This window comes from Mytilus trossulus, chromosome 1 (assembly GCF_036588685.1).
Source record: "Mytilus trossulus isolate FHL-02 chromosome 1, PNRI_Mtr1.1.1.hap1, whole genome shotgun sequence".
NCBI classification, from domain to species: domain Eukaryota; kingdom Metazoa; phylum Mollusca; class Bivalvia; order Mytilida; family Mytilidae; genus Mytilus; species Mytilus trossulus.
The window spans coordinates 32,874,602-32,892,527 of record NC_086373.1 but is presented as its reverse complement, the minus strand read 5'-3'; the positions used below and the strand labels follow the sequence as shown (position 1 = coordinate 32,892,527).

Sequence of the window (17,926 nt, the reverse complement as noted above, 5' to 3'; positions counted from 1 at the left end):
TGAACACTATATATAATTATACACCTTAGTGACTCTCAGCTTCAGAAATGAGTAACATTATTCGTCATTGTGCGAAGTGCTCCTTTGAAGGAGGGATCTTCTCAAACAGAACAGAACAGAATATGGCATTGAACTCACTCCATTATCCAGGGGGAATACTGTAGAGATAAACCTTTTCGAGCAAATAATACTGAACTTTTCCCTTTATATCTTACCTGAACTACCTGTAAAATGGCGCAAATGAAGTTTTTATTTTATGGCGCAAATGAAATATAACCTTGTGGCGCAAATGAAAGATTGTAATTTTCAAAAATTGGCGCAAATGAAATGCGCCCATCTATAATAATCTACATAAGAATACAAAGCCAGAAAGCAGACAGGATATCTGACTGGTCAATAAAAAATAAATTTTAATAGTTAACAAATTATCTACTAGTAATTCAACAACTACAAATCATCACTTACACAGATCTATCCTTAGTATTAAATACATAGCATAGCTTTGTCAAAGTATATGATGACAGAAAATAAATAATCAAGAAAAAAACTAATAACCAATCATACTTATAACAGTTTTATGCAAATAAACTCAATTAAAATTGAAACACTTTTACGACAAAGTCATCTACAATTTAACATTTCATCTACTGACCTGGACAGTAAATGGAAGACTTCTTTTTAACAACTAGAAACATCAAAAAAATATATATTAAGATATACTGTCAATAACAACATTAAAATAAAAACAAAAAAAACAAAAAACAGCAAATTTTGGAATGTATGGATTGGTAAAACTGAGATTATCATCCTTTCAAATTATTTGATTAAAGGGCATTTGTTACATAGATTTCATGACTACTTTTAATTTATTTTTTAAGTTCACAAGTTTAAACAAACCAATAACTTCAAAGAGAAGTACAGATAATGGTTTATCCTGTCAAGTATTTTTTAACATTATAAATACATTGTTGCTTAAACAGTTAATTATCTGAATGATTTCTTGTAAAACCAGATGCTCCCCAGGGTGCAGCTTTATGCGACCCCAGAGGTTGAACCCTGAACAGTTGGGGCAAGTATGGTCACAACATTTAAGCTTGATACAGCTCTGAATTTGGATTGTGATTAAATAGTTGACACAACATAGGTTTCTGACACAGAATGAATGTGGTCTTAGAACTTAAACTTAATAAACAGCTGCACCATGAGCGCATGATACGCCCGACGTGTATGGAAGTTTTATGCAACAATCATAAATAGTTTCTGAGAAAGTTTTAAGCAATAACCATATATTGTTTTTGAGACACGGCAGACCATGTGAAACCCCCAACCCCGTTTTTTTTTTTACAAAAAACTAAATATCACTAAAATAAAATTTTGAAAAACCAAAAAGTATACAGATCTTAAGATTAATATAACAAAGAAGTGTGTAAAGTTTTAAGCAATAATCATAAATTATTTTTGAGATACGGCGCGACATGTAAAAAAAACCTCCCCTGTTTAACAAAATACTCAATAACTCCAAAATAAAGTTTTAAAACATCACCAAAAAAGTATACAGATCTTTAAATTAATATAACAAAGAAGTGTGTAAAGTTTTAAGCAACAATCATAAATTGTTTTTGAGATACGGCACAACATGTAATAAAAACCTTCCCCTTTTTTACAAAATACTCAATAACTCAAAAATAAAAATTTTGAATCATCACCAAAAAGTATACAGATCTTAAGATTAATATAACAAAGACATGTGTAAAGTTTTAAGCAATAATCATAAATTGTTTTTGAGATATGGTGCGACATGTAATAAAACCCTCCCCCTTTTTTACAAAATACTCAATAACTCAAAAATAAAATTTTGAATCATCACCAAAAAGTATACAGATATTAAGATTAATATAACTAAGAAGTGTTTAAAGTTTTAAGCCATAATCAAGAATCGTTTTTGAGATATGGTGCGACATGTGAAAAAAAACACACCCCTGCTTTAGTTACAAAGTGCCGTAACTCAAAAAGTTTTAATTTTATTTTCACCAAAAAGTATACAGATCATTTGACCATCATAAGAAACAATTATGTTAAGTTTCATGAAATTTGGATAAGTCGTTCTCAAGTTACGGTGCGACATGTTTACGCCGGACAGACGGACAGACAGACGGACGGACACCTGACATTTGTATACCATAATACGTCCCGTCAAAATTTTGACAGGCGTATAGAAACTTAAAAATTTTAAATTGGACATTTACCTATTATTGTCCAATATCCAAAATCTAAATACATGGGAAGATTCAGCATATCATAGAACCCTAAGAATTCAATTTTTGATGAAATCAAATAATGTTCAACTTTAGACCCTTTAAACCTCAATGTGGACCAATTTGATAACCGGGCCCAAATATTAAAAATATAAATACATGGTTAGATTCAGCATATTGAAGAACCCCATATATTCAATTTTTGTTGAAATCAAACAAAGTTTAATTTTTGACCCTTTGGACCTTTATGTAGACCAATTTGAAAACAGGACCAAAGGTTAAGAATCTGAATACACCGTTAGATTTGGCATATCAAAGAACCCCAATAATTCATTTTTTGATGAGATCCAACAAAGTTTAATTTTGGACCCTTTTGGTCCCTAATTCATTGGGACCAAAACTCCAAAATCCAATCCGAACCTTCCTTTTGTGATCATAAACCTTGTGTTAAAAGTTCATAGATTTCTATTCACTTATGCTAAAATTTTTATGCAAAAACCAAGAAAAATGCTTATTTGGGACCTGTTTTTGGCCCCTAATTCCTAAACTGTTGTGACTAAAACTCCCAATATCAATCCCATCCTTCCTTTTGTGGTCATAGACCTTATGACAAAATTTCATAGATTTCTGTTTACTTATACTAAAGTTATTGTGCTAAAACCAAGAAAAATGCTTATTTGGGCCCCTTTTTGGTCCCTTATTCCTAAACTGTTGGGACCAAGACACTTAAAATCAATGTCAACCTTCCTTTTATTGCCAATAACCTTGTGTTTAAATTTCTTAGATTTCTTTACTTTTTCTAAAGTTAGAGTGCGAAAACCAAATGTCTATGGACGATGACATTGACGACGCAAAAGTATACCACCAAAAAATTCTCAATTTTTGTGGTCATATAAAAATAGGAGAAACAATTTCAAATTTTGTTCTGAAATTTCTGATATTTTTTTTTTAATATTTTTGTATTCATAGAGCCTAACCTTTCACTACTCGGATAAATTAATAGAATTTAAGTAGTTCTTTATAGACAAATCACTTTGCCTTTTTCATACATAAGATATTTCAAGGTTAATCATTACGATAAGCGTCTTCAAAGATTTAGTAGAGTGGGGTGCTCATTTTCGCCATATCTTTCAATGTTTTCTACAGTTTATGTTCAGGTCTATATGTTTTTGAAGTATACTGATATTTCTATATGAAGATAACTTCAAATGCAAAACATTCCTTAGCTTGAAAACATGTTTGTTTGAAAATAATCATCTGTAAAGTTAGATTAAAGGGTGTTTGAAATTTCCAGAAGTTTTGTCAATGGGGGACACATATTCGCCGTTTTTACACATCTATCTAAAACCAAATAACTGCAGCTTTATATACTATTTATAAAATAAATTTCATTCTAGATGAACAGCAGACATTTCTAAGGTGAAAAAAACAGAAATTTAGGGCAATCAGTCAAAAAATTACTAAGAAAAAAATCTTTGAAAATCCTGTTTTTCATTCAAGAAATTGACCGAAAATCGTTGTCCGTTTTTCGATCTTTTGCAGTAAGTGCAGTAATTTTGTTTAAGTTTAAAAAATAATCATATTTGTTTTAAAATAATAATTTATCGGCATATTTCTTCCATTTCAGTCATCCTTTGAAGTGATTACACCTCAAAATCATACAACGGAGAAATTGTGTCCCCGGCAAATATGGGCCCCTCACTCTATATCTATTATTCAACCCATCTTATTTCCCCCTTTGTGCAGTGTTGTTTCCTATAGAAATATAAAGTTAAACTGGGTGCCATTGCTCACTATATTTCATTAATGATAACCCTGGTACACATGTTTAGTTTAATGAATTTGATGTATGAAAAATAGTATAAGATGCTCAAATGAAGCTTGATTCCAAATTTCAATAGGTCTTGTAGTTTTAGGAAAACTATGACAAACATTTGATACATAGCCTGCATGTATGTGTAAGAATATGTACAGTTGAGAACTTGAGAGTTTGCTTAACAGGAAGTTAATAAGAGATCAATTTGAAAACACAACTCAATCCATGGCCCAGCATAAAGCTTGCTACTAAATTTCAGGAAGCTTTGATTTGCAGATCCTGAGAAAAATGCAAAAAAATGGTCATGGGACTGACAGCAGAAAGAAGGATTGGCACATGTAAATCAGTAAAACTTTCGAGATATTTTAAGGAAATGGTTACATTTCTTTTTGTGTTTTAGGAATGAATTGTGAAATTTACACAACATCAATAATTTGATTAATTACTGTGACTTGACTGTAAGTGTTACTCATGTCTTATTGAAAACTGCATAATGCATAGTAACAGCTTATGACAAGTATAACCTGATGAAATATAAGTTTTCTCATGTTTTTTTAAAAACATTCATGCAAATAGAATCTGAACTACGTAAATCTCATTTAGAAAAATATAATGAACACAGTTCAATAGATACAGCATACAAGTATTGCAGAAATTTATCGGTCTATACATGCATCAAATAGGTATAACAGGAATGTATCACAGTCTTTATATTCAGCATACAAGATCACATTCTTTACACACCAGGAGTCTGCCTTAAAAGTTCCTTCTGTGTAGCTTTAAGTAACTAAAATAATAAAAAATAAAAAAGATAACAACTGTAGCCTATCTAAATTTTTTCTTTCTGTAGTTATTTGTAATGTAAGCATGACACATGAAAGTCAAATTATTGTATTGTGAAAACGGGAAATGAGGTCTAGGGGGACCCTGGAAATGACAAAAATATGAGAATTGTTTATGTACATAGTGTAAGCGGGATACGGGAATCTGACAAAACAATAAGCGGGATCTGGGTTCAGAACCCCCCAATGAGACCCCCTTTATATTTCCTCCTATCACTATGTTCTATTATACATTGTATAGACAAATAAAATGTGGCATGTTAAGAGTTATCTTTGTTACCTCATCTGTGTCTTTAATCCCTCCATAATCTGGCTTTCCTTCCTTTCTCCTCTGAAACAGGAAGAATAATGTTTATATATTTTTAAGAAATGACTGTAATATTTTTTCTGTCTATTCGAAATAACATAAAAAATTTGGTGCACCACTTTTTTTATGTTATTTCGAATAGACAGAAAAAATATAACAGTCATTTCTTATAATTTAATTCAAATTCCATTTTAAACTGTAGAAAACCATGAAAAGACGTTGATGACGTCACGGTCTCATGACTAAATTATGTCTATGGGCTCATAACAAAATAACGTCAGCCAATCAGAAGATGTGTTACATCCAAAATTAAATTATTGTTAAATAGATGTTATGTAATGTTGTCATTTTTAAATGATCATATGTTTCTTCTGTAGAGGGTAATAATTCCTTTGAATCACATTGTCAATAAATAGGATGCACATCTTAAAACATTTTTAGCTACAATTTTTTTCTACATACAACAGATTTCAAGATAGAAGCTGATTTCTTGCATTTTACCCATATGTTCTTTATTTTACTATTTAGAGGGTAAGAATGATTGTGGTCAAGTTTGGACCAGATTGGCCAGGTGGTTAGTTTTATAAAATGATAATGACAGACCACAAAGTGATGGCAATACACCTTAGGTTCAAATGAACTAAAAATCTACTTACATGCCAAGGTTTAGAATTAGGTGTTCCAATTACTTACATGCCAAGGTTTAGAATTAGGTGTTCCAATTACTTACATGCCAAGGTTTAGAATTAGGTGTTCCAATTGCTCCTCTAAGTTGATCGTGGTCAACTCCACCTACTTCTGATGCTGTCAACGAATCCAAATACCTGAAATTCAAATAATCAAATATATTAAAAGGTAGATATCCAAGTTTATACAAAAGACTCAATTAAATCCAGTATGATAATATATATATTCTTGCATTTTAACAGACCAGGATAAAAATTACTGAACTTTATCTATATTTATTGGAAGGTAAATCTGTTTGATAAAATATACAGCCTAATACAAAATAATTGTCATCTTACCTTACACATGCATCTAAATCTGTTTTCAGTTTATTTTCATAATCAACATATTCATTCTGTAAATCTCTGAAATAGAAAATGTTTGTTTTTTACCCTGAATTGAAACTAGAGGCTCTAAAGAGCCTGTGTCGCTCACCTTGGTCTATGTGAATATTAAACAAAGGACGTAGATGGATTCATGATGTGTTTGTACATCTTAATTTACTGAACATTCTTGCTGCTTACAATTATCTCTATCTATAATTAACTTGGCCCAGTAGTTTCAGAGGAGAAGATTTTTGTAAAAGATTACTAAGATTTACGAATAAATGGTTAAAAATGGACTATAAAGGGCAATAACTCCTAAAGGGGTCAACTGACAATTTCAGTCATGTTGACTTATTTGTAAATCTTACTTTGCCCACATTTCTTGTTTTTTAGTTTACCACTATCTATAATAATATTCAAGATAATAACCAAAAACAGCAAAATTTCCTTAAAATTATCAATTCAGGTGCAGCAACCCAACAACGGGTTGTCCGATTCATCTGAAAATTTCAGGGCAGATAGATTTTGACCTGATAAACAATTTTACTTCATGTCAGATTTGCTTTAAATGCTTTGGTTTTTCAGTTATAAGCCAAAAACTGAATTTTACTCATTTGTAATCAACGACGGCTGTATTTGGCCATATAAAGGTAATATACTCTTTTTTATAACGCATATATTTATATTTCTTCAGATAAATTTAAATGACGGGATACCTCTGTTTTTTTACATTTTGAAATAATTATTTTTGGACTTGTTTACCAATTTGATTTGCTTAACACATGTTCTATATTTAGCCGTGGAGGCCATCTTGGTTGGTTGGCCAGGTCACGCCACACATTTTTAAACTAGATACCCCAAATGATGATTGTGGCCAAGTTTGGTTTAATTTGGCCACGTAGTTTCAGAGGAGAAGATTTTTGTAAAAGATAACTAAGATTTACGAAAAATGGTAAAAAATTTGACTATAAAGGGCAATAACTCCTAAAGAGGTCAACTGACCATTTCAGTCATGTTGACTTATTTGTTCATCTTACTTTGCTGAACATTATTGATGTTTACAGTTTATCTATATCTATAAAAATATTATGATAATAACCAAAAACAGCAAAATTTCCTTAAAATTACCAATTCAGGGGCAGCATCCCAACAACAGGTTGTCAGATTCAACTGAAAATTTCAGGGCAGAAAGATCTTGACCTGATAATCAATTTTACTACTGTCAGATTTGCTCTAAATGCTTTGTTTTTTTAGTTATAAGCCAAAAACTGCATTTACCCCTATGTTCTATTTTTAGCTGTGGTGGCCATCTTGGTTGGTTGGCCAGGTCATGCCACACATTTTTTAAACTAGATACCTCAATGATGATTGTGGCCAAGTTTGGTTAAATTTGGCCCAGTTGTTTCAGAGGAGAAGATTTTTGTTAAAGATTACTAAGATTTACGAAAAATGGTTAAAAATTGACTATAAAGGGCAAAAACTCCTAATGGGGTCAACTGATAATTTCGGTCATGTTGACTTATTTGTAAATCATATTTTGCTGAACATTCAGAGGCAGCAACCCAACAACGGGTTGTCCGATTCATCTGAAAATTTCAGGGCAGACAGATCTTGACCTGATTAAAAATTTTATCCCTTGTCAGATTTGCTCTTAATGCTTTGGTTTTTGAGTTATAAGCCAAAAACTGCATTTTACCCCTATGTTCTATTTTTAGCCTTGGTGGCCATCTTGGTTAGTTGACTGGGTCACGCCACACATTTTTTAAACTAGATACCTCAATGATGATTGTGGCAAACTTTGGTTAAATTTGGCCCAGTAGTTTCAGAGGAGAAGATTTTTGTAAAAGTTAATGCGCCGGACGCCGGACGCAAAGTGATGGAAAAAGCTCACTTAGCCCTTAAGGCCAGGTGAGCTAAAAATGAGGACTACAATTTGAACTGCTTTAAAGCAGGGCAAAAATTAGTTCTGTTTATATCTTGATTGGGGTCATTATCTCTAATGCCTTGTGTCAAAAGAGAGTCATGCTCTTTGCACATTATTCTTGCAACAACTCTTGAAGGTGTCCTTAGGTGGCCTATTGTCATCCAAGAAACCCTTATTTTCCAATGGCAGCCTAAATTTTCCCCATCTTCTTCTCAGACAGCCTATATTATGGGACCTTCATATTGTATTTATCCGTAATTAGTTCTTTTCCTACACATGCATGAAATATTTGACATTCCAAATTAAGCAACCAACAATTAATCAATCAATTTTACAGTGGATTCATTTATTTTCGTGGGTACCAATTTTCGTGGTTTGAGGAAAACTTGCATATTCGTGGATATTTAAATTTGTGGTTTTTGTAAAGTCTTTATACATTCCTTAAGCAAATTTTTAATTCGTTGAATATTTGAATTCGTGGTTCTTCGGTATGCACGAAATCCACGAAAATTGGTATCCAACGAAAATTAATGAATCCACAGTATTCCAAACTGCATAAGCAAAATTTTACAGTCATTTGCCATTTCTAATTACTTTATTTTCAAAATCAATACAGATAAAATATTATGTAACTTACATTATTCGTCTCTGTAGAAAATTAACATTTTCTTCCATCCTTCCTTTTGATTCTTTCATTCTCTCTTGGAAAGCCTGTTTTGCAGCATCTTTTAATGTTTCAATATTCTGTACATGTCTGCCACTACCAGCATCATACTAAAAACACAGCCTCAATTTATGTTAACCAGCTCAATTTTCACAACTTATAAATAATTCAATTCTAAATCATCATTAATATGTAAAATTTAAGTCTTCTCTTATATAAATACATGAAGAAAGGTTGAAAGTTACTAAAAAAATAAATCACTGAAAAGTGAAAAGTCAGCTGGAAACGCCAACATAAAGTTTCTGTGCAAAAAGAAGGTTAACAGTATTACATACTTTTTTTTACGAATGATATCCTAATATTACCTTTTAAGTATCATATATCTTCTTGTATTGTGTATTTTTGAAGTGGCATGACTGTTTTTTTGTGTACCAAGGAATTCCATTGAATGGTTAATTGGTGAATACTTTAAGCCGCATCAGTACAAAAAGGCTATATTGAAATTCAAGATGGAACAACTAATTTTGCCAAAGAAAAATAGAAATTTTATCATATCTGCAATAGCAGCAATATTTCATTGTTTAAAGTTCGTGTGATTACATGTAGGTCTGGGAAATGAAACAATAATAATTATATGAAATTAAAGATATGCTTTCCATAGTGCAGCTTTTACTATGGATACTTTACCTCAAAATTGAAACATGAATGATCTAAATATAGCTTTGAATTATACATACACTTGGTAAATTTTCTTTAGGTAAAGGTCTGACTGATATATTATCCAATGTCATTACATTAGAACTGCGTAAAATATCTGTTTGGTAATTTTTCTCTCTTTCAATTGGATTTCCCTGTTCAAAAAATAAAATAAATATTATGTTGAATGACATGAACAGCATTGGTTGATTTTGACTAGAAAAAAGGATATGTGCTGTAAATAGATGAGAAACAATACATAAATACTAGAAAAGCTTTTTGTGGGGTATGAAGGTGGTCTGAGGAAAGTCTAAATCATTATCTCTACTATCTAGCCTAACCTTTTTCAGTGACATTTTTAATTATCATACAATTTGACCCTTTGTTTGCCCCATATGTTCATTTTTAGCAATAGTGACCATAAATGGTGATGGATCAAATACAATTTCTAAACAAGATAACCTAAGTCAGATTCAAGTAAAATGTTGGTAACATTAGCCATTAGGTCCAGTAGTTGCAAAGTAAAAAAAAAAATCAAAGCTAATCACAACAAATAGATGGACAAAAAGTGAACCAGGTGACCTAAAGCAGACATATACCTACATGAAAAGCTATGACCTCTAATCTTTTCAGTTCTGTCAGCACACCAACTGTTGTATGGAGAGAATTCACTTTGTTTGATGCTGCATTCAGTATTTGTAAGTGAAAACAACTGGTTAAAGGAAGTATATTTGTCTGAAAAATATAAGTACATGTACCTTCAATTTAATTCTGTTATAAAGCAAATTATTCAATCATTTAAAAAAAACATGTTACAAATTAATTGTTTTATTCTAAGTTTTTCCGATAGCATAATCATTCTGTTTTGTTGAGCTTTGAAAAAAGATTGATTGATTTTGCAGTGATCTGGAAGGTTATTTTCACTATGGGCCCAGGGCCCCTCAAAAATAAATTCAATGGGCCATTTTAAAAAATAATGGGCCATGTTGTCAAATGAGTGGGCCATTCGAATTGACTTCTGTAAAAAAATAAAAAGAATCATTATTTTCTCATGTTTTGGAAAAGAGGTGTTGGTACAAGTTTACCTTCATGATTTTAAATAATATTGTTCCTGTGATTCTGTAATTTCAATGAATATACAATAACTTCTTCCAAAACGGACAATATTAAAGATAAACCTTTATTTACAATGTTTAAACTGTTACTGTTGCCTTGGCGTGTTCATGTTCATGTTTTTTTTAACATTAAATTTGGGTCTTCGTCGATACCATACTCATTCCAGACGTTCCGTATTAGAGGACATTTCAGGAACGTCCTCTGCACTTCTTGTATTATTATTATTGCTACTTCATCAAGATGACATGAATAACAGTAGAGAGTACCATTAATTGATAGAACAAAACAATAATTCGCTGAAGTCATGTTTACAAAATGTCAAAACGAGCCAAAGACCAAAAAAAGACAAGGACAGTTAAGCGCCTTTTATGGAGACAAAAACTATATTTATAAAAGGCTTCAGGGGTTTTCAATCGTAATAATAGCAAGCTAAACTAAATTAAAAGATTATTATTAAAGTTAAATCTCGTCTGTAATAGCCATTTCACAAATGTAAAGTTGTTTATAAAAAATTATATCATGAATGATGGTTAATTACGTTTTTTGGGTTATCAGTTAAACCGCATGGTTCTATTATTACCATAGGAAAACACCCGAGACGTTAAACCGCATGGTTCTATTACCATAGGAAAACACCCAAGAGGTCCTAAAAATATATAGGTGCTCCTATGTTTGGAGGAACAATATACAGTTGTGTAAACACACATGGCGGCACGGAACACGATCAGAAATCTATTTGACGATATCTAAACGTTTTCGAAACGATGTGAAAAATACCATGCGCCACGTGGGCGCTTACATTTGTCACTCTATGCGCCATTTCTGGTGAATATGTGCTATAGGCGCAGGGCACACTTCCTTCCCCATCACTGATTTTGTTTATCTATATTATTATACTCTGACAAATAAAACAAAGAAGCATCAAGAGCTATTTCTTATTTGGCATGTGACACACTTTTTACCATCAAGAACTAACGATAGACGACTCAAAACATTATTGACCTTGGTAAGCATCAAAACGTATCACATGATACCTTACATGATTATCTAAATAAATGACAGTTTATAAGTCTTACGATATTGTTTCTCTGTACAGATAATTCTGTCAGTTTAGGTAATGCCTGGACACCATCTAAGGATTTCAACTGAAATACAAGAGAGTATGTATGTCTTTTAAGTTCATCAATTTCAATTCTATTTATTTTAAAACAATTCCTTTTTATCAAATCTTCAACATTTGCATTGGGCTTAGGGTTTTCAAATTATTGGAATCTACCATCAATGGAAAGACATTATTCGTCAAAATGTGCATATGGAGCAGTAAAATTGTTGTTAAAATGCTATGATGTTGAATTCAGTTGTCAATTTAAAAAATAACATTCAGAAAATGAAAAACTATTTGAAACCATCTCTGTGGATCTCTATGTACAGTATTTTCAATGATTAATCTTAGATTTACCATAATAAACAGTTGATATATCATTGTGCACCAAAAGCATTAACTTCTATAGAACTAATGATATAACTTGAGTGTATGAAAAAAGAAGTGTGAAACTTACATGGTTATTATTAAGATTCAGTACTTTCAAACTGACCATGCTTGGCATATATGAGATATCTTCTAATTCATTCATACTCAAATTCAAAATCACTAATGAAGATAACCCGACTAAGTTCTCTATTTTGTTTATTGAGTTATGAGATAAGTCCAAGGAATGTAAATTCTTCAGCACTTCTATGCCAATAAATCTGAAAATAAATACATAACCATTAATAGCACATTTTTTACACAGGAAAGGGAGATAATTATTGTGATGTTGGGGTAGCCAAGTTAACGAATCAGCAACCATTTACACTACACTAAACTCTAAAGACATCTAAAGGTCAACATATAATCTTAAATCTAAAATATGATTCTGACGGGAAAATCAAAACACTTAAAAGTTCTGCAATTGGTTTTCTGTTTACCTGGTAAAATTAGTTTAGTGTTTTTGAATAATAAAAAAAAATGCAATCTATTTATTAAGCATATTGTATTACATGTAGCTTTAACCATACATGAATGAATCACAAAATAATGTTTTTAACCAAATTTGTTTTCTTCTAAAAGTATCATGCAAATCAAAAGAGTATTTTTTATTCCTGTTATACAAGACAATCAAATAGACAACATGAAAGAAATTAAATCAGACTTACTTGTTAATTCTGTTGAGGGATGCATTCAGTTCTCTAACTTGTTTAAAGGGCAACAATCCTTCATGCTCTAGTGCAATAAGTTCATTCAAAGACAGATCCAACTTGAGAATTCTTGATGGAGTGTCTGTGATGTTTGCAAGTCTTGGCAAAGGTCCACTACAATGGATGAATATTAACATTGTAATATATTCTAAAGGCATCATCTTACTTGGTCGATAAGCATTAGTCTGAAGAAATTGCTTGGTTAAAAATCCGAGCACTGTATTTTAAAAAATATCGTTTTTTCATAGTCATTAAGATTAAAAACACAAACAAAACTGTATAAGGTTAACTTAAAGAAATTCCTGTTTTTATGTATCATTTCTAAATGAAATTCATCATTCATTGTATGATGCTGAAATGTTAAGTTGATTTGGTTTTTAAAAGAATGATCTTTTCAAAATGTCTTTGAAAATATGGCCTTCTTTGAAATCATACATGTATGTTCAGTTGTTAATTGTAAGAAAAATTTAGCAGGTTTAAACAATATCTAGTTTTTTAGAAAATCATAGGGCATATACAAAGACCTTCAGGATTGTTCAATAGAATGTGTAACTTTAAAGGTCAGATTTCACTGTAAAGTTGATGGATAGAAAGATAAATGAGAAGTATTTTAAGAATAGAAAGAGGCAATGGCATTCTCAAATATTTTGGTGCAACATTTTGGCCTTTTTATTTAACCTGTTCTCATATTTTGAGGTTTTATTTCTCTTTTTATCATGTTTGGTTCAACGTGCTTGCTTTGTGTTTCCCCTTATTTATTCTGTGTTTCGTGTCAGTACTCTTAATTTCTAGTGCTTGTCTGGCATTTGATTAAAAAGTAAACCAAGAATAAATTCAAAATCAGTCCGGAGATTGTCTGGAGAATTACTATGAATATTTTTTTTTTTAAATTTGATGCAACTTTTTTAAAAATCAGATGCAACTAGAGGACGCTGAGAGATAACTGCATTGTCTTCATGTCAATTAATAATGACTTCATGATCTCCAAGAACGGCTGAGTAATAACTTCTAGTCCTTTCTCCTTAAGTTAATATTTACGATTTTATTTCTCGTACTTCATTTTTGCAATTTTTATTTTCTGTGCAAAGTTTTTGCGATTTTAATTTCATGTGTTTCTGTGTTCTTAGTCCTCCTTTACCACCCTCTTAGTTCAATCAGCATATCAAAACTCATTTTGTACGCCTTAATCTTTCACTTAAAATTGAAACTCTAGAGTTAAAAGTGGTTGGCAATATCAAAGTTTCAAGGTATAACCTTCAAGATAGAAACACTGCAATGACATAAACATCTCTTATCCTGAATATGCTTGAAATATTTGTCACTGGTCATTAAGCAACTATCCAATTAATCATTAAAATTCCAAAACATTGTAAAATCATTTACCATACTGAACTTCAATTTACAATAAAAATAGCAATAAAATCTTCTCATTACCTTTCATCTCCCCATTTAAAACCAAAGACTAGCATTTTCATCTGGCTCATCTTCAAGTCCAGTTCATAGTACTTATCTCGCAAGTCCACACTCCATTCCACTGGAACATGAGTCAATGTGTGGATTCTATTTTCTACAAATTCTGGGCTTAATCCTCTTGCCATTTTTTATGCTATGTCATATTACTTAATTCTAGAAAAAGAAAAGAAATACACATAGATTTTACTTAATAGTTTCCTATTTTGATGTTAGACTTTTTTTTAAAGAAACAAATTAAGTAAGCAAGAAATTGTAAGTATACGTTGTTTTGTTTTACATGTAAGAGAAATTCCTATGGTTGGCTAGCAGTTAGAGATCTGACATATCTGTTAGTGACAATGGATTATAAACAGTTTTCAATATAAAGCAGAACCCAGGCATACCATACAATCAGCTTTATAAAAAACCTTCAGCCTCATTAAAAAACAGAATGAAAAACAAATATGACAGACCAAAAGACTCAGTATTAGTCAAAGAGAGACCAAAACGACAAATTAAATCAAAACAATTTAGTGGCTTTAAAAACAAAAAAACATTGTAGACAAATTTGCTCAAAACAACAGCTGGTGCTTTGAAATTCCATCTAGCAAATCAGAACAATACAAACAGTCATTCTTTGTAAGAACAATACCCAATCGGAATAGACTACAAGACAATCTCTTGTGTGCTAAGAAAATTGAGAGCTTTAAAACTTCAGTTGATCTCACAATGTTGGACTTATTTTCCAGCGCCTCTTTCCTGTTGCCATTGATGCCATATTCTGGCCCTGCAACGTATTATTTCAGATTCAGACTGTAACCAAAGAAACCATGGACTTGGTACAAGCACATACTTTGTACAAAACATGTTTTGCAAACACCCAACCCTCTGCCTATCTTGGTTGAATCATTGCAATGCTGTAAAGATCTGGATGCTTAAGGTTTATGTACCCTTCTGTAGCCATTTTTTTACGAACCTTTCAAACTTCAATTGTATCAAAACTACAGATATAATGAATAATAGAGATAGGCCATTTTGTGCATATTCCAAGGGAAAACTTGATACAAAGCATTATTTTTTTACTTTTCCATTGCATTTAATAGAAAAAGAGGACTTTGTGGCAAATAAATCAAGATTTTTATAGAAAATCCACAGCCTTCATCCTTGTACAGTTTGTACTCTCATATATGGCAATTTGATGACTGATAGATATATAGGATTATTGCATGCAGTGCTAGCATTGATTTCCTTAAAACAAGTTTATAAATGTAGTTATTGGTTAAAACAAATATAAATATGGCCAAAATCAAGTACACCTTTTAGGGTGCGCTCGACTTTAGTGACTCAGCACGAGGTGTTTTGGAATTAATTTACAGGTTGCTTAGAACTTTTTTGTAAAAAATAAACACTAGCACACCATACATGTCATAGAAAATCAAGTTAGTAATTAATGTTTCAAATTTTATAACAAAAATCTCTGTATTAAGGCTGTGGATTTTCTTAAAAATCTTGATTTATTTGCCACAAAGTCCTCTTTTTCTATCAAATGCAATGCTTTTCATCAAGTTTCCCCTTGGAATATGTTCTAGATGGCCTATCTCTATTATTCATTATATCTGTAGTTTTGATACAATTGAGGTATGAAAAATTCGTTCAAAAATGGCTACAGAAGGGTACATAAACCTTAAGGTTCATCATAACCTTTTGGCTAATATGGCCGTAATTACACTACAAATTTTACTCTGAGTACAGACAAACCTATGCACCTGCAAAAGTTTTAAGGGATGGCAGGAACTAGATATCAATTTTAAATACATTTTATATCTTAGAAAATTGTAAATATTACTAGATTTTGCTATCCAGTTTTTTTCGTTCCTGCAGAAGGTGTCAAAATAGACTAAGTTGGGAAACAGGTTTGAGAATCTCCCCTCATATAATACATGTTGTGAGTAGTATTAATTTAAATGGACAATAGACATCTGCAGATAATAGGTGATTTAAACTGTGTAACTGAGTGGACCGTACCAAATGAAACTCGGGTGTTTGTTTATTTTGCTATCTTCTGCAGACTGGAAAAAACTGGACATCAAAATCAACGTAAGTTTTTAATTTTCTGAAACGTAGACTTCATATAACTTTTATATATCTAGTTCCTGCCATGCCTTAAAACTTTCCTAGACGTACCAGTTTGTCTGTACTCATAGTAAATTTTGAGGTAAAAACGCGGCCATATTTATCAATTCCTTATGATGAACCTTAAATATCAAAATTTCTCAAGGAAACTGAAAGGAGGAATAATACTCTTATATTGTTCATTTGAAAAGGAGACAACTTCTAACATTAGAGATTCTCTACAAAACAGTTTATATGATAGAGTGATGCCTTCATACTTGGGAATAATTTGTCTCAGCTAAAATTCAGCAAGGAATTGTATATTTAAATTTAAATATACAATTCCTTGGATTCAGTGAGAAACAGAACTTCAGAAGAGACCAAAGGCAAAACCTATAAGCTACATGGATTTTGATTTTATGAATGACAGGCGCTACGATTTTATGATTTTTTAACATTAAACCTAATACCTCTTTAATTCAGACAGGACGACTTCCTGCTTTAAGATAATTACTTTTCAACAAAGTGAAAGTTTACATAGTTTCTAAGCGGAAGTCAAAATGCAAGTGCGATAACCAACTTTAATCGTACACTCTCGTCACAAGAGGACGGGTTTAGCGTTCGCCCCATAGCAAATTTTCTTCAGGTAATCTAACAAATTTCATTTAAAATCCGTTTTCGGCATAATCGAATGTCCCAAAATTAAAAGAGCAACTTAATCAACAAAATAATAAGGACTAAAGTAATTCCATTTTAAATTGAGATGAATAAATACCATAAGATGGTGACAAGGGAACGTCCCCATCTAAAAATGGAAAATATCTATAGGAAAGAAAAAATCATCTCAAGGTATACTCAAGTTTGTCTAAACTGATATTGGTATCTTTTCTTCTAATAAATCAAATCATATAACTATGAACACTGATGGTCATACATCTTGTCTAAACCTATATTTTCATATTGTGATTTTTAAATATGTTTTTTTTTTTAATTTTGTCATGCCGGACCGGGTCTTTCAAGTTATAAGGTGACTGACTATATGATATGGATTGTTCTGAAGGCCCTACAGTGACCTATTAGATTGCATTAGCCATCACACATCTACCATTGTGTTTATATATCTCGGACGATCACATAAATATGATATGATAAGTATTTACACATTTGATAGCCTAGCTGTATCCCGAGAACATGGCGCACTAGTTGCTCGACAGAATATACGTTTGTAAACATATTTTGTTGTAATATGATATCCGATGATTTTTCCCAATCTCCGTCACCTACTTATCATGTATCGGCACAATGTTTGGCTGTTTTGTTATGATTCTCTTCATATCAACTTGATCATGAGTTAAAAAAAACCAGAAGCCACAAACTTAACTATGTAAATCACATTTTTGTTTTATCATCCATATTATTCTTTTGATGTCCTTAGACCAAAATATTGTCAAA

General features: G+C 31.5%; 1 protein-coding gene across 2 annotated transcripts; it reads right to left on the bottom strand.

Annotated features, from left to right (window-relative positions):
• Window positions 1–1,672: 1,672 nt before the first annotated feature.
• On the bottom strand, window positions 1,673–17,061 carry LOC134721975 (protein phosphatase 1 regulatory subunit 7-like). Of its 2 annotated transcripts, none has more exons than XM_063585368.1 (12): window positions 16,989–17,040; window positions 14,345–14,536; window positions 12,869–13,024; window positions 12,232–12,421; window positions 11,749–11,817; window positions 10,160–10,291; window positions 9,598–9,711; window positions 8,834–8,970; window positions 6,246–6,311; window positions 5,951–6,044; window positions 5,194–5,244; window positions 1,673–4,858 (listed from the first exon to the last, which is right to left on the bottom strand). In XM_063585368.1, exons 2-12 carry the CDS (start codon window positions 14,506–14,508, stop codon window positions 4,808–4,810), a joined length of 1,224 nt encoding a protein of 407 aa, XP_063441438.1. In that variant the 5' UTR covers window positions 14,509–14,536; window positions 16,989–17,040; the 3' UTR covers window positions 1,673–4,807. The 2 variants fall into 2 exon arrangements, with proteins under 2 accessions (XP_063441438.1, XP_063441429.1); XM_063585359.1 differs by having other exon boundaries at window positions 1,675–4,858; window positions 16,945–17,061.
• Window positions 17,062–17,926: the final 865 nt, after the last annotated feature.